We start from the raw sequence: 23,133 nt of genomic DNA on the forward strand, positions 1-23,133 counted from the left end.
TTATTGTCAACTCTTTTATGTTTAGGTCAACCACGAGAGAACATGGGAAGAACGTCTCTCCCCGCCGTGTTATAGGAACCAGGTGTCGAAGGTATCAGCGAGCCTGCAGACTGAGCTGAAGCGCTGCCTGTTTCTGATTATTATCTAGTGAGGAGCCTATTTTCTGGTTCACAGCATGCAAAGAGGGCACATTTTTGGGGTAGATGGGGCACCAGTGAAGAGTCAGGGGAAAGAAGAACCCTTTAACCTTAAGTCCCTCAAATTCCACCAGGAGAGGAGATGCTAAACAGCTTCCTGCTGAGAGGAATGTTTCCTTTTACTAAAAATACTCAAGATTCACATCTGGGTATAGATCTAAGAATAGCTTGTGGTAGTTTATACGTGATAGAGTGAAGTTACTATCACTTCAAAATAAAGGCTTGTATGTATTGTGTGAATCTGGGTTTATTGTTTACTTCAGCTTGCAGCTCTGCAGAAATTAGTGTTCTTATAGAGATCAGCATGGCTCAGGTCTTCTCTGATCATGTGATCCCGTCTTATCTCTTCTTAAGTATATCATAATAATCCCACACTGACCAGTTAAAGACCAGAAACCCTATGATATAAAGTATAGCTAACTGCACTGACACCACTTCTGTGTATGTTAGGATTAGATAAGTGAATTAATCAATTAGTTGTCATTTATTAGATTAATCCTGATTAATCATTGAGTCATTTTCTAAAAATAAAAAAAGTAACATTCTCTGGTTTTAGCTTCTCAAATGTGAATATTTTCTGGTTTCTTTATTTCTCAAAATCACTAAACTCAGTATATTTGAGTTTTTCAGCATTTTCTGATATTTTATGAACCCCCTGAGTCATATTAAAATAATATGCTTCAATATTTGTGTGTATAAAACATTTTCAAAACATTTTACACAAAGTTAACAGCTGTTTAGACAAGTTTAATCAATACATTCTTATAATATATATCAGGTCTTTCATTATTTTCTACAACTATTGACATCAAAAATTTTTACTTCTCTCCTCCTAAAATAAAAGACAATATGACATCAGCTACATTTAATAACCTGTATTTTAATCCAGTGATAGTGCGTCTGATTTGCATTGCCAAATTGATACACACTTCTCCAATGTGCAAACAGTAGCCTGTAGACATGACTAAGCAACCTCTCAGCAAAACAAGCCTGTTGAATGTGGATTAACACGCACTCACATCAAGTAAAGACTGTAATAGGATAAAGCTCGGGTGGAAAGAATAGTCTTGGTCGGGTCAAGATAACTGCACGACTTCTGTCCACACTTTGTTTATTCCTGCTGGTGGAGAAGTACATTCAGTCATCTACTGGTGAGTGTCTTCATTGTGATGTTCACTTTGGGCCTTTTTTGTCTTTTTTTCATGCATGCAAGTCATGCATTGTATTTAACTTGAGTTGAATTTAATATTTTATAAGTATCATTGTTTATATTTTGAAGATAGGATACAGTGAATATTAGTTTGATAAAGTCTTCATTTGTATATGGTTTCATCATTTGAACTGCTCATTGTGTTTGCTTGCTACTTTAACATGATATTTATGATTAATACCGGTTACTGCAACATTAGTTTCATCAATGAAATTTCATTAAATGTATTCATAATTCCTTTATTATTATACATTTTTGTGTAGATTACAGATCTTGCTGTCATCCATTAGAAACAACAACTATGTTGTCAGTGGACATAACAGATCTGATTGTACCAGTAACTTAAACCCATAATGAAATAAGTCAAGTGAGTACATCCTCATTTACTGTAAATCCTGGCTGGATGAAAACTTGTGTAACTCCTTAAGTGAGGCAGGTGAGTTTAGCCTGTTTACTTGTTACCAAATGAACATGTAAACACATAATATGATGTCAGAAGCCTCTCGAGGTTTCTTGTGTTTGACTTGACTTCCTGCCACAGCAGATGGTTCAAAATAAGACGCGGTTTTCAAGCTGAGGTGAGCCATGCCATGTATCTTATGAGGTGTCTCACCCCCTACTGTTGACCTCTTTATTGCTTAAGGTCAGGCTGTTATCAGTCAGTATAACGAACAACAGAGTTCATAAATGTTGACAGAAGAAGGAATGAGAGAGATCCTTTAAATTGTATAGTGCGATCAGACAGTTAAAACAATACAAGCAGCAAGATGTACGACAATATAGAGGACTGAAACTTTGCTACACATGAAATAAAAGTAATCTGTAAGTAAATGTCTAAATATTCATCTCTGAACACCCTGTTGTATTACATGAACCTCTTCAAAATCTGATTTTATGTGCATTTATCACAGCACGTAGACCATTAAAGGTTTTATTTACACATTTTTGTAGTCTAACTAACTAAAACTAACTGTCATGAAGTCTTGGGGACATATGGCTGTAGTTTTTTTTATGTCTAGACAGATGTGTAGCACCACCAAGTGGCAGACCTACTTATGACCAACACTGCTGATGTTTAATCACTCTCAACTTCAAATCCTATAAGCCTTCTGGATCAGACTAAATACAGACTATTGTTTCAATTTGTCCAAATTTTGTGTATTATGAGTGAACTCATGACCACTCTTGTTATGTTTAGTTTTTTTTTAAACTTAGACACAGACTGAGCTCAAGAATGAAGCTCCTGCTCGGTTTGTCTGTTCTGGTGGTGACACTGGGAGTCCTCTATTCATCCCCAGAGGAACAACAACCAGGAATCCCAGAGGACACCTTAAAAGGTGAGTCAGCAAAGAGGAATCTAAATGTATCTTTATTTTACATGTTAGTTGATATTATGCAAACATCTGGAATACACTTATTTTATGATCTTTACAGAGCTGATGATTACTTAATTTAATCAGTTTTAGATTTATTTATTATGGTCTGTGCAATATGCATCACATTAGAGTACTTTTCTTTTTTACATTTCTACACCCTTCCTGTTCCTGTCCAAATTTGATAAAGAGTTTATAAGAACATCTCTCATAGTTCTTTCTTCACCATCTCTCTCAGAGTTGTCTATGAGTGGTGAGAAACTCGTGGATGAGGAGGTGAGAAGAGCTCTGTTCGGGGTGAAGCAGATGAAGGAGGTGATGTGGAGGAACGAGCAGAAGCACGAACACCTCATGAAGTCCCTGAAAAACAGCAGTGACAAGAAGAAGGTAAGAGCGACGTTAACCTTTCTTAAGAAAGAAAGAGAGTACAGAAAGTGAAAAGATTTCCCTTTTTGCTGCCAGGGGGCTGCCCAACTGGCTAAGGAGGTGACTGAGAAGCTGGAGGAGGCAGAGGAGCAGTGTAAAGACTCCCTGCAGGCTGAGTGGGAGGAGTGCAGACCCTGTCTGGAGGATGCATGTAAAACCTTCTACACTTCCACCTGTCGCAGGGGATTTGCCACTTTCCATACCAAGGTATGAAAACTACAGCTCCAATATGTGTCTTTCCTACTCTAAGCTCCAAACTCTTGTAGCAACATTCAGGTGATACCTTATCCTTTTTGGAAACACTTCTTAAACATATAAGGTTGTTTAAAATAGTGAGTATTTGTAATGAATGACATAAATATGATACAACATGACTGCATTTATCTATACTGTAGGTGGAGAACTTATTCCGCAGAGTGTCCGGACGCTTTGGCCTCCGTGAGCCTCGAACTGATGCAGGGGACATCCTGGTGAATCAGGGCCCTGACGAGAGCGACACTGAAGTTGCCCGCATCGAGGATTCCTTCAACCGCCTGATCAGCAAGGTTGGCATGCTGGTGGGCCGCAGTGTCACCCTGGTCTCCAGGATGCGCACCAGGCTTGACAAAGTGCTCCAGACGGCCTTCTTGAACGACACCGACACTGTGGATGAAGAGAGCACGGCTGATCCCTACCACCCCAGCAGGGACTCAGGCTTCCTTCAGGGTGTGGGATTGGAGGAGGTGATGGACTCCTTCTTTGACTTCGGGAAGAGTGTGGTGGACGAGTTTGGAGCTGTGGTGTCCTCTGTGTTTGATGACATCCATGGGGCAGTGGAGGAAAAGGCAAAGAACGGTACTGGTGGTTCGAGCATCTTAGAAACAGTTAAAAGAATGTGGTAACATTACACAAAGTATTATATTGTAGTGATGCAATGTTTTCCCTATATTAATATTTAGATGTAACAATAAACATCTTAAAACATTGTAAATCAACATAATATGTTAAACATTTTTTGTCTTTGGTGCAGTGAGGGAAAATTTCCCCCGTTTCCTGCAGAACAGGAGGTTGTGCCGAAACCTTCGCAAACAGCCCTCAGAGTGCTGGCAGCTACAGACCCAGTGTGAGGCCTGCCAGGGAACCCTGCTCACAGGTGAAGCACCCACCATCCTCACAGTTTCTGTTTACTTCATCTCCACATTCATCTGACTGCTCCTCTTCCTCATCTCCAGAGTGCCCCAGTGTTCGGGAGCTGCACGTGGAGCTGGACGAGGTTTCCCAGCTGCTGGATGTGTCCAAAGAGCAGTACGATGAGATCTTGTCTATCGTTCAGCGCCACACCGATGAAACAGTCAACTGGCTCAGCAACATGGCGGCTGAGTTCAGTTGGGTGGGTCAGGCTGTGAGCGACAGCAGCACTCCTGAAAACATCTTCCGCATCACCATGGTGAGAATGAGTGAAGAAAGAGTGTCCTCAAACACTTTTCACACCCACATGAACACTGAACCTAGTTTTCTTGCTGCAAGCATTCCTCCTGTTCATATTGAACATCAGAGACCTCTCTTGATGAGGGAGCAATCCACAGTCCTCATCAAATGAAGTTGGTACCTTCCAAAGTCGATGTTTACTCAGTAACACAAAGGGATATTTCCTTTCCTATTGAAAAGACTGAAATTTTTAACACTACCTTCTTGATTTGAGCCCTCATATTAAGTTACTAACATATTTGTCATTGTCATCATTGTATTATCTGTCACCGTTTACACTGGAAACACATTAGGAAGGGATCTCTTAAAGGTCAGCGATTACAGCAAACAAAACCTGTTTCAATGTATACACACCTGACTACTGCAGAAACAGAAAACCTATCCCGTTCCACTCCCCCTTTAAATATCAAACACAATCAATTGAGTCTAAAAATTTCTTGAAAATCTTTAAAATACAAATAAATATAAATCCATGATTGATACATATCTTTGGATAACATTTCCTCTAATAATGGTGAAAATGACTCCTTCCAAACTCCAGGTGGCGCCAAAGAACCACGATGAACAGAACATGTCTGAGACTGAGACCAAGGTGGAGGTGAACATCCTGAACTCTCCCCCATTTATCCTCTCTATTCCCAGGGAGCTGGAGCTGCAGGACCCAGCCTTCATCCAGTATGTAGCCCAAGAGGCTCTGAACAAGTACAAGGACATGGTCAGGTGAGAACTTTAATGACCCCCATTGTGCTATGATGCACTGGTAGGATCACAGGGTTGAGGTTCACCAAGGACAGATGTCATCCATCAGCTCTTTTGGCCTTCTACTGTTGAGTCAAAATGTCATTAGATACTGAGCATCCTGCAAAAATGTGCTTCATTTTTTCTGAAGTTTGGTCTCGATGCTTTACAACTTGTAATTCTCTTTCTTTACAGGTTTGACGAAGATGAGTAAAACTACTTTCCCTTCCTCCTTTTCGGAGCTTCTATCAGCACCTTCTCTCTTAACAGAACTAGACTGTGTTCCCGTATTGTAGCATAATCTTGAAATGTAAATACATTAAAGTTGAACCATGTCAATAACTGCCATTTATTGAATGTAAAAAAGAAGAAATCTTCGTACCTGTTGCCATTTGGTGTAACGAAATAAAAACAGATCAAACACGAAGTGTCCAAGACGTGTGCAATGTGAAGCTGAAGGAGGATCAATGTCGATCATCAAGAACGAGAGTTAGAGGAAAACATTTGAGTAAAACTTTTATTTTTTCTGTACAAAATCATATTAGTCACCATTCTCAGTAATTTCATTATCACCTCCCCACTAGTTCAAGTCCCATCTTGAGGAACAATCACATGTTAGGTTCCCATGAGTGACGCACACAAAGAAATACATAAAAATGTTCACATCTTTGTCCGATCCTTAAGCTTACTTATTGAATAAAAAGATGCTTTTACATCTTTTCCCCCCATCACATATACCGCTGGACAGACAGTGGAAGTACCTCTAAGAACGTGTTATTGGATTTTTGTAGAAAAGCACTAAAGCCGTGACCCGACCACAGTGTGTGTGCAAGGTGTTTGTTTTGTCTGGTTCTCATTACTTGACTTGACTCGAGATCCATCATCTCTACAAATGGGAATTGAAACCAATCCATAAAAAGGGGGAGCTTGACAAATATCATTTGAGACTTTTCGTTCCGTAAAACATCACTGGTTGACTTTGCATAGCTGCATTTACAAAATCAATGTGTTGGGCTTTGGATAAAACTTTCCCTCCAAGCAGACACAGAACTAAACAAACTGAAGGTTTAGTCATCGGTGGAATTTTACTGAGAAGAAGAGAAAGAAACACGACATCTGCATGAATGAGTTACATGATGTTGTGAATTTAATAGCTCTAACAGCTTCTTGGACCATCTATCATGAGATAACTCATCTACTTCAATGTCAAACTGTGTAGATGTGTGCAATATAAAGAGAAGTATGTTAGAGTCTTTTACAGCGATCAGACCGGACAAAAGACAAGATGCTAAATTTCAGACAGAAACAAACTCGATCTTAAATTTCACAGCTGACACGCCCATTTCAAAACATTTATAAAATGTTAAACAGGAAAAATGTTTTTTTTGCACTTGTATATTATCAAAATACCTCTTTATGATTTCAAGTCCCCACTTAAATAAAAAAAAAAAGAAGAAAGAAAATAGCATAATACATCGGCGTGATTTGCCATTCAAGTGACCGTGTTAAAAAGAATCATACATACCGCCTCTCATGCTTGCATTCATCCACCTGATCACACCTGCGAAAAATACATCTTTATATGTGGCACGTACTGTATGTGCTTCTGCTTTGATCTCTCGGTACATTCTTACATCCATAAAGTACAGCCTGTTCGTTTACTTCTCCTCGCCCTTCTCCATCAAAGCTTTACAGTCACAGCACATACTTTTCTGACAATTCAAGCACAGTTGTTGGTCACTTTAAAAAAAACAAAAAACTTATCAACCTACATGTTCAAACCAAACTCGTGTACACGTAAAAGATCTTGCCTCCGATATCAAAGAATTGTGAAATTTGGAGGAGAGAGGGGAGGATTAAAAAAAGTTAAAAAAAAAATGCATCTGCAAGTAGCCGATTTGAAAATACGCCCTCTCTTTCTGATCACAGTGTTGTGGCCGGCCCCGTATGGATTATTCTGATTCGCAGGGTTCCCAGAACTTAACGATCTGAACAGCTGGACACTTCCCCAAACATTTGGTCCCCGGGTACACAAGGGACAAACCTCTACTTCAGAAAACATTTTCTTCTTGCACTTGCAGATTTAACAGTGTGGTTGTGGACTAGTTTGTACCATTAAAACCTCTTTCTCTGCAGCCTCATCAAGGCTTTCCCCCCCCATTTGTTGAAGTCCCGAGCTTTGATCTCCACTTAAGTACCTCTGAGTGATGCCAGAGTTCACCCCCCCCATGCCCAAATCTTCCAGACTAGAGGTTGTCCCCAGGCTGGTACTGTGGCTCCGTGGCTGTGAAGTAGTCTTCCAAAAAGGATTGTATGTATTCGAACGTCGGCCTCTCATCTGGCTCCTTCTTCCAGCAGTGCCTCATCATCTCGTGGAGGGACTCTGGGCACCCCTGGGGGCAGGGCATGCGGTAACCTCGTTCTACCTGCTCGAGTACCTCTCGATTCACCATACCTGGAAGAAACACAAATAAAAGTTTGTTATGTAGCTTTTATTTCATTTGAAAATGGAAGTACCTTATTTTGAAAGGACTGTGGTTGTAGGTACCTAATGGACATATCAAAAAGTGATTGGCAACCAGTCAGATGTTATGGCAACAAGTTACATTCAATGGATGTTTGCATTTGTGAGGATTTTGATTATATTTGTATGCGTTTTTAAATAACATAGGAGTGATACAACTATACAGAGTTATAACATAACATTTATCATATTTATTTAGCATTCTGTTGCGTTGATTTAATGAAGTCAGCCCTCTACTTTTAGACTGGGACACTTTAATGAATGTAAAAAAGACGAGCAGGGATCGAGATTTAAGGAAACGTCATAAAATGTCATTTATATGAAAAACCGGACCCCAAATGGTGATTTTCTTTTGTTAAGCTCTTAAATCATATCAATGTGACAACATCCTCTGTGGGTTAGCTGAAGTTATTCGAGAGAAACTATGACAAGTGGGATTTTTTCCAAAGTTCTTTTTGTTTTTGATTAGGAAACAACCCGGTTTGCAGCCTGAAGCACCGTGCAGCTGACAGGAGGATAAATGCCCACACAAAGCAGTGTGGTATAGATAAAAGAATCCTAAAAACTCAACCTAGGTGGAACGTGGTCATTATTTCTTGTAAGACTTCTGCAGTCAGCTTCAAGATTAAAGCATCTCTGGCAACTCCAAATTTTAGAGATAACATTGGGTACGATTCTGACGTCACCTAAACGACAGACATTTCGGTTTATATCTAATGAAAGATCTCCAGTTTCTTACGTATGAACTGCCGCGGTTTGAAACAAAAAAAACAAAACAAACAGCATTGCTTCATCTTCAGACCACTTCCTGCCCTGCTAAAGCGCCAGAGTCGTGGATTCCTTCCCAAGACAAGAAGACAGTGATCCTGAACCCTGTGACACGGCGCAGAAACAGCTCCGCGGGGAGCTCGACTGCAGCTAAAAGAGGTTATGACACAGAGTCATTGGCATGGCCACAGCCGCATCCTTCCTCCCCCTTCCCCCTTCTCCATCTCTGTGGGAGAGTGGGGATCAGGTTCTCTCACACTGGGGGGAGAGAGAAAAGGCCCCGAACAACTGCTGAGACCAGAATATGGTGGTGGCGGTGGTGGTATGTCGGATACTGAGGTGTTTGCGTGATTTATGTCTTGCATCTGAAATCCTCAGCTCTAATAACATGCCTGTCATATATCTGAGTAAGTATATGTATCTATATATACTCCGACTAAAATAGAATAAAGATGATGTGTTCCGATGCAGACGCTTCATGCGTGGTCTTGGTATACCTGCCTCATACTGCTCCTACGCTATCAAGCAAAAGGAACAGAAATAGAGCCCCGGCTCTCTCACCCCCCACCAAAAAAAAGAAGACTGCAGCACAGCGGGGCAAGAGCCACAAATGTCCGGTGAGTCATACTACAATTTAGATGAAGGGGAAAAGATGGGGTTCAGCTCACGGCATTCGCTGCTCTGAGGTGAATTAATTAGACCGAATGGTTTGCACTGAAACCAAGAAGGCCAAAGGATCCAGATGGCCCTCTACAAGGGGATGGTGGTTAAACCCGCCATATGGCACGCTCTGTAATCAGTGCCAGTCCAACATTGTCATCAGCAGACGCTGCAGTACTGCTCCCGGTCAGCAGGGGTCAGCAATGAGACGACAGGAAGAGGTATAAAAAGAGTGAGGGGTACTTTCCCATGCACTGATAAGTCATTAGACATCTGCGCTGACTCATATGCAGTTCTATTCTGATCTGCATGTGTGAGAAAATGCTATTAAAAGAATTAGAACAGCATAATGGGCTTATTCATGAATGAATTATTGCTGTTTTTCATGAAGGAAACTCGAAAACACTTAAACACGAGCGTGTCGCTCCCAGAGAACATGAATGAAGCTGGAAATGGATCACTGTAACATGAAAAGGACGTCCGTACCTGGGTATGGTACTCTGCCCTTGGTCACCAGTTCAGTCAGTAGTATACCAAACGACCAGACGTCTGATTTGATAGTGAAGCGGCCGTACAGAGCTGCTTCAGGAGCCGTCCACTTGATGGGGAATTTAGCACCTGGGGGAAAAAAACAAACAGTCAAACAGGAGGAACAGGCCTCAAAATGATCAATATGAATTATCGATGAAATATTTTCATTATTGACTGACTGATCAGCTGACTTTTTTTTCAACTAATCAATGAATAATTTAGTTAAAATCCTCACATTTGATTTCTGAAACCAGAGAGAATGTTTGCATGAAGAAAACAAAAAACAAAAACAAAAAAAATAATTATTGCTGATTCATTTTGATCAATCAATAAATATGACATGGCAGAAATAAGCACAACGTATGATCAAAGAAATGTGCGACAGCGTGACTCTTTCAATCCGAGTCCGTAAAGTGAACAAAACCTGGAAACAGGCCTGTAAATAACAATATTATTAAATTATCTGCTATTTTTTGGTGTATTAATAACATCCCAACATGACATTCAAATAGCTTTTTCTGTCCAATCATCTCAAATATGTTCAGTTTACTTTTACAGGCTGGGACAAAACAAAGTTTCTGCGTGACAAACAAATCGACTGATTAATTAACTGACTAATCTTTTCAGCTCTAAAACCAGTGTCTGGCTGTAGTCATGGTGAGAGATGAATTGAGGCTTCAGGGGTGGGCGTTAAGGGTTGAGCATATATTTGTAGTCTATATATAACCGATCCAAGCTCTCACAAATCCAGACACTTCTGTCTCCGCGCATCTTCCAGTTCTCAACACACACACCTTGTCTGGCGGTGTACTCGTTGTCCTCGATGAGACGAGCCAGGCCGAAGTCAGCGATCTTACACACCAAGTTATCAGCCACCAGGATGTTGGCAGCTCTCAGGTCCCTGTGGATGTAGTTCATCCTCTCGATGAAGGCCATGCCATCTGCGATCTGGGATGGGATTGGACAGGGCAGACAAGAGTGGGAGGGGTGAGCGGTCGACAAAGAGGAAAATGGCATCAATGATGTAACAAAAGTGCATTTGTGAATCTGTAGCTGTGACAACAAAAACTGGACAAATCTTCACACACAGCCATCCCAACTATCAACTATCTCCACGCTCTTTCTTCTCCGGCTGTCAGCTGCCTCACAGGCGTCTCGAGGTTTAAACCTGCCTCAACACTTTTCCACTCTGCTGACTGAGAGAGAAGAGGGAGCCTGGGAACGTGGAGAGGTGAATTAAGAGCAGATCACAGTAGGTGACTGATCCAGCAAACTCAAGTGGCCTCTGATGAGTGGCGTTTAAGTGCTACAGGCAGTTAAGTGGTGGCGAACGAGTGGAAGCACATACAGCGAGAGGAGGAGGAGGGGGAGGAGGAGAGGGAGGGTAGAGATGTCAGGTAGGATATTAAATAATTAAGACCACCAGATGGAAAGCAAACTGAAACCCTTATTCACCAGGACTGAATATTTGACTCATACACTCCCACACATACACACAGCTGGGAGCCTGCCTACATGCAGCTCGCCTTGTTTTATTGCTGATGCATGATAATCCCGCACACACACACACACACACCAAAGACGCACTTAACACACACCACATACACACACACATACAAACAGCAGCTGGGCATGTAGGAGGCAAAGGGGATTTCTGTGCTTGCATTCAGAAGCTGTGTTTTGATCTCACCTGTGCGGCCATGTCCACCAGCTGGGGCAACTTCAGATATTTACCATCTCCCTCCTTCAGGAAGTCCAGTAAACTGCCTGTCAGGAGTTTTTTTTTAGAAAAGCACAGTCAAGCGAGAATCAATGCGTCTGTCTGGACATTGTGTGAAATCCAAAAATAAATGCGGCATTATAGAAAATGTTAAACCAAAGCGACAGCGGAGATCACAGGAGGCCTTTTCAGTTCAAGTTCAGTTCGGGTTTATGTCGGTCTTTATTTGTCACACAGGCCTTCTTATTCTATTTATATCAAGAGTTCCTAACAGCCGTACCAACTTTTTATTACTGGAGGATATAAATTCTTACTGCATTAAAAACCTTCGCCGTCATTGCGTGCTGGTTTTAGCGCAGATGATTTAAGAGCGCGGTGATGATATTTGGTTATGTTTGAGTGGTTACATTTAAAGCTGACGCATTTTCAGAAATTCAATCTCTTTCCAGAAGGTGTCAGATTTATTACCAGGCTATCTTTCACTTTACCTCATCGATATTAAAAGCAGCTTCGGTCATATATTTAAAAAAAACTTTGAGTGAGGCTGGAAACACACTAATATACGATATAAAATCTGGCGAATTTTTAAAGGCTGCAGAGGATCCACAGTTAGAAAATGCCAGAATACTGACCTGAGGTTTGTTTTTTTTAAATATTGCATCGGTCAGACAGACCTAGGGTCCACCCATGTGGCATGGTGACATGAAACAACATTTCTCTCTGTTGAAAAAGTACTGATCCGGTAAGCGCTGCGACAGGACTAACAATGAGCCGGTCAGTGCCACAGGCTGGACTAACGCTGTTGTAAAGCTGTGCGCATAAAAACAATAACAGCGACAGCGACCGCTGTAGAGGAGACAGACACTGCCGTTGTGGCTGTTCATAGACGGCATGTCTTCTCAACATTCCCTGACATGAAAGTTTATAAAGTTTTACTTTGATCGACTCCACCCTTAAAACCAGTCTGTTGGGCATGACTATGCATCAGTGTCAACTTAAAATGATGTTTGATTTAAGCGGATACATTGGTCTCTAGCGATTAATTACGGAAAAATCGAATCACCCTACCCCACGGAAATCAATTAGGGTGGAGATGAAGTGTAACATGCTGATATCAGTCTTTAAAATGTTTACACAGAGAAATAATTAACTAGTTTTAAGAAATCGCAGGTTACTGTTTAGGTGGGTGCGTCCACCTTGTCCTCACCTTTGCCCATGAATTCTGTCACAATGTAGATGGGCTCCTCGGACACCACGGCATAGAGAGGCACCAGTTTGTCATGTCGGAGTTTCTTCATGATCTGAGCCTCCTGCAGGAAGGCCTCGGGAGACATTGTGCCCGGCTTCAGGGTCTTAATAGCAACCTTAGTCGTCCCGTTCCATGTGCCTGTATAAAAACAAAACAAAATGATGACTCACGTTTGAAATAAACCATAAACCATTGTTGGATTTGTGCAGCTTGGAAGGCATTATTGAGGAAATAACTCATCGAAGACATTTCCAATTCATTACATGACTCATACTGCGATACAAAAACAGACTTTTTGACCCCTTTTAAGTGATTGAAAAGTCTATCCGAAAAAAAAAAATAATCAACCGCAGTGCCAGTGATCTCTGGCTGCGTTCCCATGTGTAAAGAGCCGCCTGGGACAGACAGAGAGAGAGAACACAACAGCTTAAACAATCAGCCACTTCCTGGTTCAGAGCCACTTACTCACGCCCTGCTTACATACAATGAGCTCTACTGCTTCCGTCATTAGGCTGACCTTCATGATACACACACACACACACACACACACACACACACACACACACACACACACACACACACACACACACACACACACACACAATGATAATATCTAATAATAATAATAATAATAATTTGACGTGGTGAGAACGCGGGAGAGTGATGGAGGAGGAGTAACGCAGTGTAATGCATTGAAAAAAACGAAACGCTGAACAAGCAAGGAGGGCGTTTCAGTAAGCAGTTGTAACTGAAAAAAACAAAAAAAAAAACATCAAGAGCAAACGGTTGCAGGGAGAGACAGAGAGGGATTCCTGGGATTTCACAGTGGAGGCTTGCAGGTCGAGGCTTGCTGCAGGGCCAGGCTTAATGAAAGACTGAGTGATGAAAGGAGAGAGTCGTGTTCACTGAAAGGCCCCTGTCTCACATGCAGGCCCAAGAACTGAAGCGTAGGAGGTGACCTGTGATTACCGAGCTCTGTCTGTGTGCATGTGTGCGTGCACAAACCGACAGCAATCAGTAATCAGCATTTACATCAGTATGTGGGCCAGTGCGGCAGCAAGACGATCTCTTTACCGAGGTCAGTCAGACCCACTCGACTTCAAGCTAATATGAATTTTTTTGAATATTTTGAATATTTTTTTTAAACTAACTCGGCTCATGTGCATTTACTGGCTCCTGGGCTGGTTTACATTAAATGTACACGAGTAATAAATAATGTAAGAACGGATACATCCACGCGGTTGTTTATATTCTTTACTAATTGATGATCAGTGGTAGCTTCAAGTATTTAAATGGATTTTTGTGCTGTTCACAGCGGAAGTACATGCAGGGCATCTGGCTTTCCAGATCTTGACAGTTTTGCTGACAGTTTTCATATGTGACCTCTTCACGCCAGATTCTAGAGAATTTCCGAGGAACTGCTGAAGCTTAGTCTTGTGACATATCAGCAAAATGAACTCATTTCAAGGGAATTGTTTCAATTATTGGTTTCTACAGCTGAAATGATGAGTCAGTTAATAATAAACAGAAAATGAATCTGTAACAGCTCATCAATGAATCGTTTATTTTTAAGAAATAATGCCAAAGATCGATTGGTTACGGCTTTCTTTGGCCTCTCTGATGTCAAACTAATCTGTTGGTTGTATAAAAACATGTCAACTTTGGATTTTGCAATGATAAACCAAGATAGTATTCTTCAGATTAATAATTCTGTCAGCTGTTGCCAAAAATACATATCATTATTATGTGTCCACCATCCACTTTGATCTAATCCTGCTCTGCTAATGTATAAATGGATCTACAGCAAAGCCTGGTTTGTAGTCAGCTGTCAGACACTACGTCACCGAGCTTCCAGTAGCAGTACTTGTTCAGATGCATTAATTTGGAGGGGGTTCTGTGACCTCAAGGTAAACCACTTTACAAGGCTATATGTACAGCAGATATGCGTGTATGTTTGGTTCTCACCCATCCAGACTTCTCCGAAGCAGCCCTGGCCCAGTTTGACCTCCAGTCGAAGGGACTCTCGCGGGATTTCCCAGGCATCCTTAGCCAGTCCCTGAGTCTGAGGTTTCACGGTGGGGCACACAGTAGTCAGCCTGTAGCACAGACCGTCGGCGTGTTCTGAACACAGAAAAACAATGAGCTTTACGTTGCAGCTGGTTAGTGACGAGCCTGCTAATTCACACACCCCAGCCTGTGAAATTAAGACATCGATCGAGTCGTGTTAAGAACATACGCAAGCCGAGCATTAAGTGGAGCCATGCTGCAGTGAGTGGACTGTAAACATGAGATGAATAAAATGTCACGTTCTTACATGACGACAGCAGCAAATAGCAATCAAACCACGACAAAACAAAACACATTCCTCACAGAATAAGAATCACATTTTCTGGTACTTTCACCGTGAACCGTGTTGAACTCAATTTAATTTTTTGAACAAATGGTCGAGGGGTTGTTTTTGCCTTTTATGGCACATGGTGAGCCTACAGTAGCTGACGGCAACAGCGATAACCATCACATGAAACCGGCCTGTTATATGCAAGCCAGTGAGCAGGTAAGATGTTACACTCCTTTTCTGCATGACTTCTCAGTTAATGCCGACATCAGACCAGACCTAAAGGCTCCACTTGAAAGGAATATAAAGTAGTGCAGAGCTTTGAATTTACCAGTCATCAATTACAAAGAGCACTGCAGTTAGTGAATCGGATAAATTACATGGATGACAGCGGGGCGGGAGCGACAAAATCCAATGTCAAAGGCTTAAATCACAAACATCCTCAGCCTTATGGATTCAGCTTCTGAAAGTTCGACTGTATTCTTGCAAACTTTGTCCTGCATGTGTTTACATCACCCAGACACTTTCTTGTGAGCATCCACTGGGGATTTTTTTAGGAACAGCTGCTTGCTTATCGATACTGTGCAGATTACAGCAGGCTTAAGGCTGTTTTTTCTTTTGTTTTAAATGGGACGTTTTTATATCCATGGCTCTTTTTGGCTCAAGCCTCACATGGGGTTTTGCTTTTTTTTTTGGGGGGGGGGGTTTGTCGTGATTACTGAGCTGCAACCGTGTCAGTGAAAGCACCGCTTGAGAATCACCACAGACAGAAAACATTTTCAATACATATTCCGGCAGCGGATCTGCAGCTGAATAATGCATTTTCCACTGCAAGCACTTTATCAAATAAAACAACAGCAGAGACCTACTTGTATTCCAAAAAACAACCGGCATGTGTATGAATGACTATAATCAACATTGGCATGTTTGTTCGGAGAACTCTGCGGCTGAAAGAAAGAAATTTGACTTGCTCCGAATCGACTGCTGAGTTGTAAACAACAATTTGTCTGCAGGCTGCATACCTGTGTAGTGTTTCACCAGCTTCTGTAGTGTCTCAAACTGGGCTCGAGTGGTGATGTAATAACCACCGTTGTCCAGCTTACGGATCTTGTAGTGTTTGACGTTATCTCCTTTCATCTCATCCCAGTCCCGGATAGACAGGGAGTATGCACCTTTAGAATCCACAGACATAAAGTTAGATTGCGCCATGCATCTCAGACTTTTTACAAAACAACAGATAAAGCCATATTTAGACACCTAGATTAAAGAAAATGTTGTTTTGTCTGTATAATCTAACATCAGGATACAATAAAACTACAGTGCACAGCTCAGCTGCCTTACATGTCAAAACCGCAGCTTTATTGATACAGTCTTGCTTTTAGATCCTTGTACCTTTGGTCGTTTCGCTCTCTCGTGCCAAGAAGGTCCCCCGCTGGTTCCCTGGAAGCAATAAGAGACGCTCAGCATCTTTGCGGCCCATTTTACCAAAGTACCATCTGCCAAAAAGAGAGAGAAAGTCAGATAGTCAGATCACAGGAGGAGCTCTCACAGTGTGATGTTCTGCACAACAAGTAGGATTTTCTCATTCATGCAATAAAAATGTGGCACCGGCGATGTGATATTTAGACGTTTGAGATTTGGAAATTCTCCGACTTTATGCGAGTCTTATAAATCCTGTCTGTGAAGTTAAACGTCAAGTTAAACATCAAAAACAGATGAACGGGGAAATAAAACAGATTTAATGTTGGTCCGATAATATTAAAACATCAGGGATTTCATATGTGGTTACCTTCAAAGTCAGACCGGGTCAACTACAGAGCTCACTTTAGTCAAAATAACTTAGACCATACTGCTATTTTATAAATTATTATTAACTTAGCTCCGAGCAATACATCTTTAGCTTGTTCCGTCCCGTTAAAGGGCACCTTAAAAAAACACAGCTTAATTCTTATTGCTATGAATAAACAAGTAAAACATTAGCTCATGGCTGTGAACAACCTTAAAATCCAGCTTTTCTTTTAAAGAGCACACTGTCTATTCCAAGACATCATTACAAGTATAGTCATGTTGCATGGTCTCACCTCTCAGGCATATTCTTTCACAGATTAAACCGGCAGAACACTGAAAATCTTGAACACTGTTGATCGTCTGCGCTCTTTTTGACTAAAGGTAAAGTTACCTGCCGGGTTTATCTGGTGTTTCTTTTTGTATTTATTTATTTTATGCGTTCCTTAAATATCTAGTACTCATAAAATGGCTGCCAGCCAATTAAAAACCAGTTCAGGACTGACTAAAAGCAGCACAGTCCCTTAACATTTCTGTCACACCGGATGAACTGCAATGGGAATGCCACCCGCTCTAAAGTGACAATACAGAGCTCCATTGTTTAGACTGTTTGGCATGATGGTGCAAGATGAGTTAGTCACAATGTGTGACCGCCCAGCCGCATCATGTTGTCTTAGCACGAGGAAGAGAACTTACTGATCAGGCCGAGAAACGTGAAAGGAATGAGAAGGAGAAAGCGAAAGAACAAAGCATGTGGAGGATGACAGGCGGAGTGTCAAAAAGGTAACGAGCACTTACTCTTCAGCCTGTATGGAGTCGGCTGGAGCCACGTAGTTACTGGGGATGTAACCTTTCTGTCCGGTGTTAATGGAGCGAGCCTCCCACCAGTCGCCCTCCCTGAAGAGAAAAATAAATTAGAAATGCGAACCACACAACACGGGCAAAAAGTCATGAATGGAAAAAAATACACCTACACTGAAAAGAGGACAGCAAGTCTAAAAGTGAACAAGGATAGACGAGGAGCGAGGTCGTTTTGTGCGTCATTCAGTCGCCTCACTTATCCAAGTTGTCAGGTGTGTGGAGGAAATATTTTGATCCTTTACTAAAGTAAAAGTACCAATAACACAATGTAATAACTCTGTATTAAAAGTGCTGCATCCAGAATCCAACTTAAAGGTCCAGTGTGTGTAAAATTTAGTTGGCTCCAAGTCCACCACGTTTCTACAGTAACCCAGAATGGACAAACTAAAGACTGCCACTAAACAAAAGACCAAAGTGAAGCGAGGGGGTTGCAATAAGTTACTATAGTGTTGGATGCCAAATACTTCAGTGAGAAAAAGAATGCCCCTTAATAGACATGTTATTATATATCACATTCATAGATTGTTGATATTTATGATTCAGTACACTAACTTTGACTTTTTTTTCCAGAGAAACGTTGGACATTTGTATCTAATTGGGTCATTTCGGTACTTTATCATATGTGTTAATGTCAATCTTATAACTACAGCTCTCAAATAAATTACAGTATTTCATGAAGTGATGCACATGTGGCAGAAAATAGAAATACTCAAGTAAAGTACAAATACTTCAAAACATAGAGTACTTCAAGTTACTTTCTTCCTATGTGTGTCAATACATTGTGAATTAATTGAAAGAAATGGCTTATAGACACCTGGCACAGTGTTAAAGTAAAGCGACCTACTTTAAAATATGCTCAACACATGTATTATTGTGCGCTCTCTTTCCAACCTCTATAAAAGGTTGTTGCTATAAAGAAAAACAACCTTTATAGAAGGTTACAGAAAATAATACTGTATTTATAGGAACAGCCGTCTTGAGAGTTTGAATTTAAAAAAAAGGAGAAACCGAGGTGTAGAGAAAATCTGTCTTCTGGCAATTTTGAAAAACCGAGCCAATGTGCCCCCCTCCCACCTCTCCTCTAAGAGCAGATGGCATCTTCATCACTGCGAACGCAACGTGCTCATGGGCTGTGGTAGAAGATGTGTGTGATGAATTTGCGGCGAGCTTGGAACTTTGCCTATTTTCACACCTGCGTACACCCGGGAAAAGGACGCTGCTGCGGCAGCAGGTAGAGAGGAAAGCTGAGCCGAGAAGAATTTCCCTTTCCATTAGGATTTATAGGCAGATTTCCTGTAATGTTATTACAATAAACGTCTATGAAATGTGGTTCTTAAAGACTGACTGCACAGTATTCTAATGAGTTTGACCTTCGGGCACATTTTCAGCGCACTGTTGGTGTCTTTGAATATCATTTCTGAAAATATTTATCCATTTATTGTGCGCACGGCTTGTGTTTTACTAAACAAATGATGAGCGGTATGTTTTACGCTGTGACCCAAATGTAATACCTTAAACTGGAGGAATGCTCTGAAAAGCAATGAGGACTAAACAGATGGTCCATTAGAGGAACCCATTAACCCAGACAGATTTCAGCTTTAATATCAGACCTGAATACAATGAGGGATTAAATACACACATATCCACGCAGCGGTGGGAGTTTATCGGTTTCGAAGTCAAATGCACTCACGTGTTGTTGATAATCTGGAAGCGATCCCCTTTTTTGAACGACAGATCATCCGACGTCCTCGCTTCGTAGTCGTACAGCGCTACGAAAAATGTTACGCCACCTGAAAGAAAGAAAACAGCGCCAACTTTTAACCTTCAAATAAAGACAAAGATCATCATATTTTACTCTTCTTATCTTAATTAACAGATAATCAAACTGATTAACAATTATAGGACTACAATTCAGTAGTTCAGGCTTCCTGCAATCCAGAGCCAGCGCTATAAATACACCCGGCTCTCTTAATGTTGATTTATATTAATATATGAGGGAGAGCAGAATATTCCTTTCTTAATTCTCAAACTTGGCGGTATCACGTCTAGTCAGTGAATCACTTAATCTCTTCTATATAATGAAAAGAGCTGATTTGTTCCTGGTCTGAAGTGACAGAGTGCAGAGAGGGAACAGGGCTCAGATATGTTTATCTTGAGGAGGAAATTGAACGGGCAGGATTAGATCTTCGGAAGCCCCCAAAGGCCAGATTATCCTCCTTGAGAGAGCAAAACAGGGACAGAGGGATATATGTGTGTGTGTGTGCGCATCTGTGCTTTGGGACGAAACATAATTCTTTGTTGAGTTAATTTACCGCATAATTTACCCGTCCAATTTATGATGCATTAATCACGCCGTGTCACCGCGAGTCACTTCATTACCAACAAATCTTTCATCTAAAAGTTATTCGAAGTCAAACTACTGTTGAAAGTAAAAACTTTTTAATGCGCATAACTAAATCTATTGAATTCAGTGCATGTAATTGTTTTCTTTGGCTCCGGAGACGCCATGCCTGCTGCATTGCTTCCCATATTACAGACCTATTTTGAGCTTCTCTTTGGCCTTGATGTTTTGGCTGATTCATTTCAAATGTCAAATTTACATAACATCTGCTGCTCATAACGTCCTGCGCATAACAAATGCTCAGCAGAGTTTATTCTAAAGTCGTGCACCGATTTACACATAAGGACAACAGAATGAAACGTTTAAAAAAAGGCAGAGGAAAAATTATTTAGCAAATTGGTTGAGTTTTGAATTTAGATCTTATTTAAAAAGCATTTCTCTCCTGCCGTTTTTTTCTCTGAAGGGCCTCTGGGACCCAAACTAATATGAATTTATTTGAATATTAAAAGAAAATTTCATCCATGTTGAGAAACTTTCAAAGCCTTTTCCCCCTCAGTTATGCAGACTCTCTTGCTCCTGGTCTGGTGTGCCCCCCTTTGAATCCTTCAAACTGACCTGTGATGACACCGGGGAACGGACTGCTCACGGCCACTGAAGTGAAGGAGGTGGAGGCCCCGCCGAAGGGCGTCATAACCGAAGACGCCCCACCGAAGGGCGTGAGGGCGGCGGCGTGGCTGTTATAGCTGTTGTTGTGTGTCTTCATAGCCGGCGAATGACCCATCAGGGTGGGGTCAGGCCCGTAGTGGCCTAAGTGGGAGTTGACCGGCGTGGCATTCGGGTTATCGGGTCTGTACTTCAGCGCCGGGCCCTTGTCTTCTTTACTCCTGACGCAACCCATCGTCAAGCCTGCAGGGAGGAGGAGGAGAAGGAAGATTTGAATCACGAGAACCATGGCTTCTTTATATTTGTCTACATGTTTGTGTTTAATGTCACACATTTTCCATGCCTGCTGCTGTTCGTGACTGATATGCAGCTTGAACAAAAGCTCTGGATCATGAGCTGTGATTAACTGGTGCAAAACTGCATGAAACCACACTGTAATGAGATGATTAGATGCACATTTAAAAGACATTAACGACAAACTGTGAATGCACGATTATTCCAATAGGAGCTAGAACAGAAACAAACGTTTTCCTTTATGAATCCAACAAGGAAATACAAGCAAATCAAGCAAGATAACAACGTAGATTGTACAAATCTGCAAAAAAAGATTTACACAGCATGTGGTTATAAATCAACAACGTGAAGTTGAAGTACAACCTGAATACAAAATGCAAAAGGCGCCTGTTGTACAGGTGGCTAAAGCCAAGTACAGAGATAATTGAAACCTGCAAAGACGAGACATCCCACACTGTTCACCGACATGCACAGAACAATGACTTCAACACACTAAACAACAGGTAGACTATGATTACAGCTGCGTCACTAAGTAGCCTGCACAGCCCTGTAAGGACATCAATTATATTTTGTTCCTTTGTGTTGCTACACAGAAACGCATATCCAACAAAAACAGTTTGTTCTGCTAATTTATACTGAATGGAACGGGCAAAGAAACAGAGGCGAAGAGTTTCCATGAGATGGATCAAGATCTATGATCAACACGGTCCCTTTAAACTCATCATAGAGCTGGAGGTGAATAAACTTTACAAGAGTGACCACACTATTTTACTGCTTCTTCGCCGTATTGCTCCAGTTTTGTTTAAATCATTAATTCTCCGGACAGGGTATCATCATCATCATCATCATCCCAGATGTCATAATGAGTCCCAGCCTTCAAACATTGTTAACGACTCCTTGAAGTTTTGGTGTGAACTCATGCTTTGTCACAGGGCTGAGTTTCTGTCACAAATAAGGAGAATTATGACATTGTTCATACGAGCCCGGAGCTCTTTTTAGGGGGGTCGTGACATAACTCGAGCCACCCAGAAAACAAAGACTGCAAGTCAACGAATGACCTCATACGACTTCACAAGTGCCAACAAAAGCCAGTCAAGGCCGACCGAGGCTCGAAACTGGATCCTGTTACAGCCTGTGGCCATTTCACCTCTCCCCTGTGATCACACCACCGCTGACAAAGATTTGTGAGGGGCCAGAAGGCCCTCTGTGTTAAGAATCAGTGCTCTCCTTCCTGAACTTACTGATAGATGTGTGTGTTGAACTACTAGGACTAAGACCAAATGACTTCACATAAAAACAGAAATCATAAGAAATGCCATTAGTCTTTCTGGCTAAATCTGGCATGTTTTATTAGTACGCACTGTACCTGTCAAAGAAAGAAATAAACCAAACTCTCAAGTTAAGTGGGTGGGTTTATATCTAATCTTATGAAAAAGCTGTTGGGAGTATCAAGTGTTTTGTGTGTGGTGTCATGAGCTGGCAGCGTCATCTACAGGTCCTCCTCTGTTGACTCATTTCTCTGTCACCTTTGGCCTCGAGTGTCAACTGTACACACTGAAGCAAACTGCCACAGTACCACGGATGAACACTAACTCTGTGACTGATCGACTGTCAGTGACTCATATCCTGACATTCGGAAAATGTTACAACATAGTTTCTGAGTGTCCGTTAGTAACAGGTCATTTGTAACGGTAACAGAGGTGCCACAATGGCCCAAAGTGACTCTAACGGTGCAGGTAATGTGTGTTTTTACTGGGAATACTCTAAATTTTATGTGAAAAACTGTATGTGTGTCCATATTTCTGTGAATTATAAACTCTCACACAGTCAGACGCATTGGATGTTTTGTTTACTGGCTTTATTCACGACTTTCTACTCTTAGTTAAACACGTAATTTCTGTACTGCACATGTGTGGAGGCTCTACAGGCATATTTATTTATTCTGCCTAGGTAAAAATATTCTTATTGTTGTATTTTATGGTTAATGTGCA

General features: G+C 41.4%; 2 protein-coding genes across 3 annotated transcripts in view; one reads left to right on the plus strand and one right to left on the minus strand.

Moving 5' to 3' along the window:
• Positions 1 to 1,264: 1,264 nt before the first annotated feature.
• clul1 (clusterin-like 1 (retinal)) lies at positions 1,265 to 5,819 on the plus strand. The gene is made up of 9 exons (XM_010739962.3): positions 1,265 to 1,348; positions 2,623 to 2,744; positions 3,019 to 3,167; positions 3,243 to 3,413; positions 3,602 to 4,040; positions 4,216 to 4,338; positions 4,418 to 4,632; positions 5,215 to 5,393; positions 5,607 to 5,819. Exons 2-9 carry the CDS (start codon positions 2,642 to 2,644, stop codon positions 5,623 to 5,625), a joined length of 1,398 nt encoding a protein of 465 aa, XP_010738264.3. The 5' UTR covers positions 1,265 to 1,348; positions 2,623 to 2,641; the 3' UTR covers positions 5,626 to 5,819.
• Positions 5,820 to 5,914: 95 nt separating this feature from the next.
• Positions 5,915 to 23,133, minus strand: part of yes1 (YES proto-oncogene 1, Src family tyrosine kinase) — a 34,318-nt gene continuing 17,099 nt past the window's right edge. For both annotated transcript variants that reach the window (XM_027290481.1, XM_019257551.2), the window contains exons 2-12: positions 20,801 to 21,091; positions 19,535 to 19,634; positions 17,782 to 17,880; positions 16,591 to 16,694; positions 16,221 to 16,370; positions 14,829 to 14,984; positions 12,822 to 13,001; positions 11,585 to 11,661; positions 10,689 to 10,842; positions 9,850 to 9,981; positions 5,915 to 7,866 (exon numbers count right to left, since the gene is read on the minus strand). In XM_027290481.1, the coding sequence (XP_027146282.1) occupies positions 7,658 to 7,866; positions 9,850 to 9,981; positions 10,689 to 10,842; positions 11,585 to 11,661; positions 12,822 to 13,001; positions 14,829 to 14,984; positions 16,221 to 16,370; positions 16,591 to 16,694; positions 17,782 to 17,880; positions 19,535 to 19,634; positions 20,801 to 21,083 (1,644 nt within the window). In that variant the 5' untranslated portion in view covers positions 21,084 to 21,091 and the 3' untranslated portion in view covers positions 5,915 to 7,657. The remainder of the gene's footprint in view (positions 7,867 to 9,849; positions 9,982 to 10,688; positions 10,843 to 11,584; positions 11,662 to 12,821; positions 13,002 to 14,828; positions 14,985 to 16,220; positions 16,371 to 16,590; positions 16,695 to 17,781; positions 17,881 to 19,534; positions 19,635 to 20,800; positions 21,092 to 23,133) is intronic.

Source organism: Larimichthys crocea, chromosome II (genome assembly GCF_000972845.2).
Source record: "Larimichthys crocea isolate SSNF chromosome II, L_crocea_2.0, whole genome shotgun sequence".
Classification (NCBI taxonomy): Eukaryota; Metazoa; Chordata; class Actinopteri; family Sciaenidae; genus Larimichthys; species Larimichthys crocea.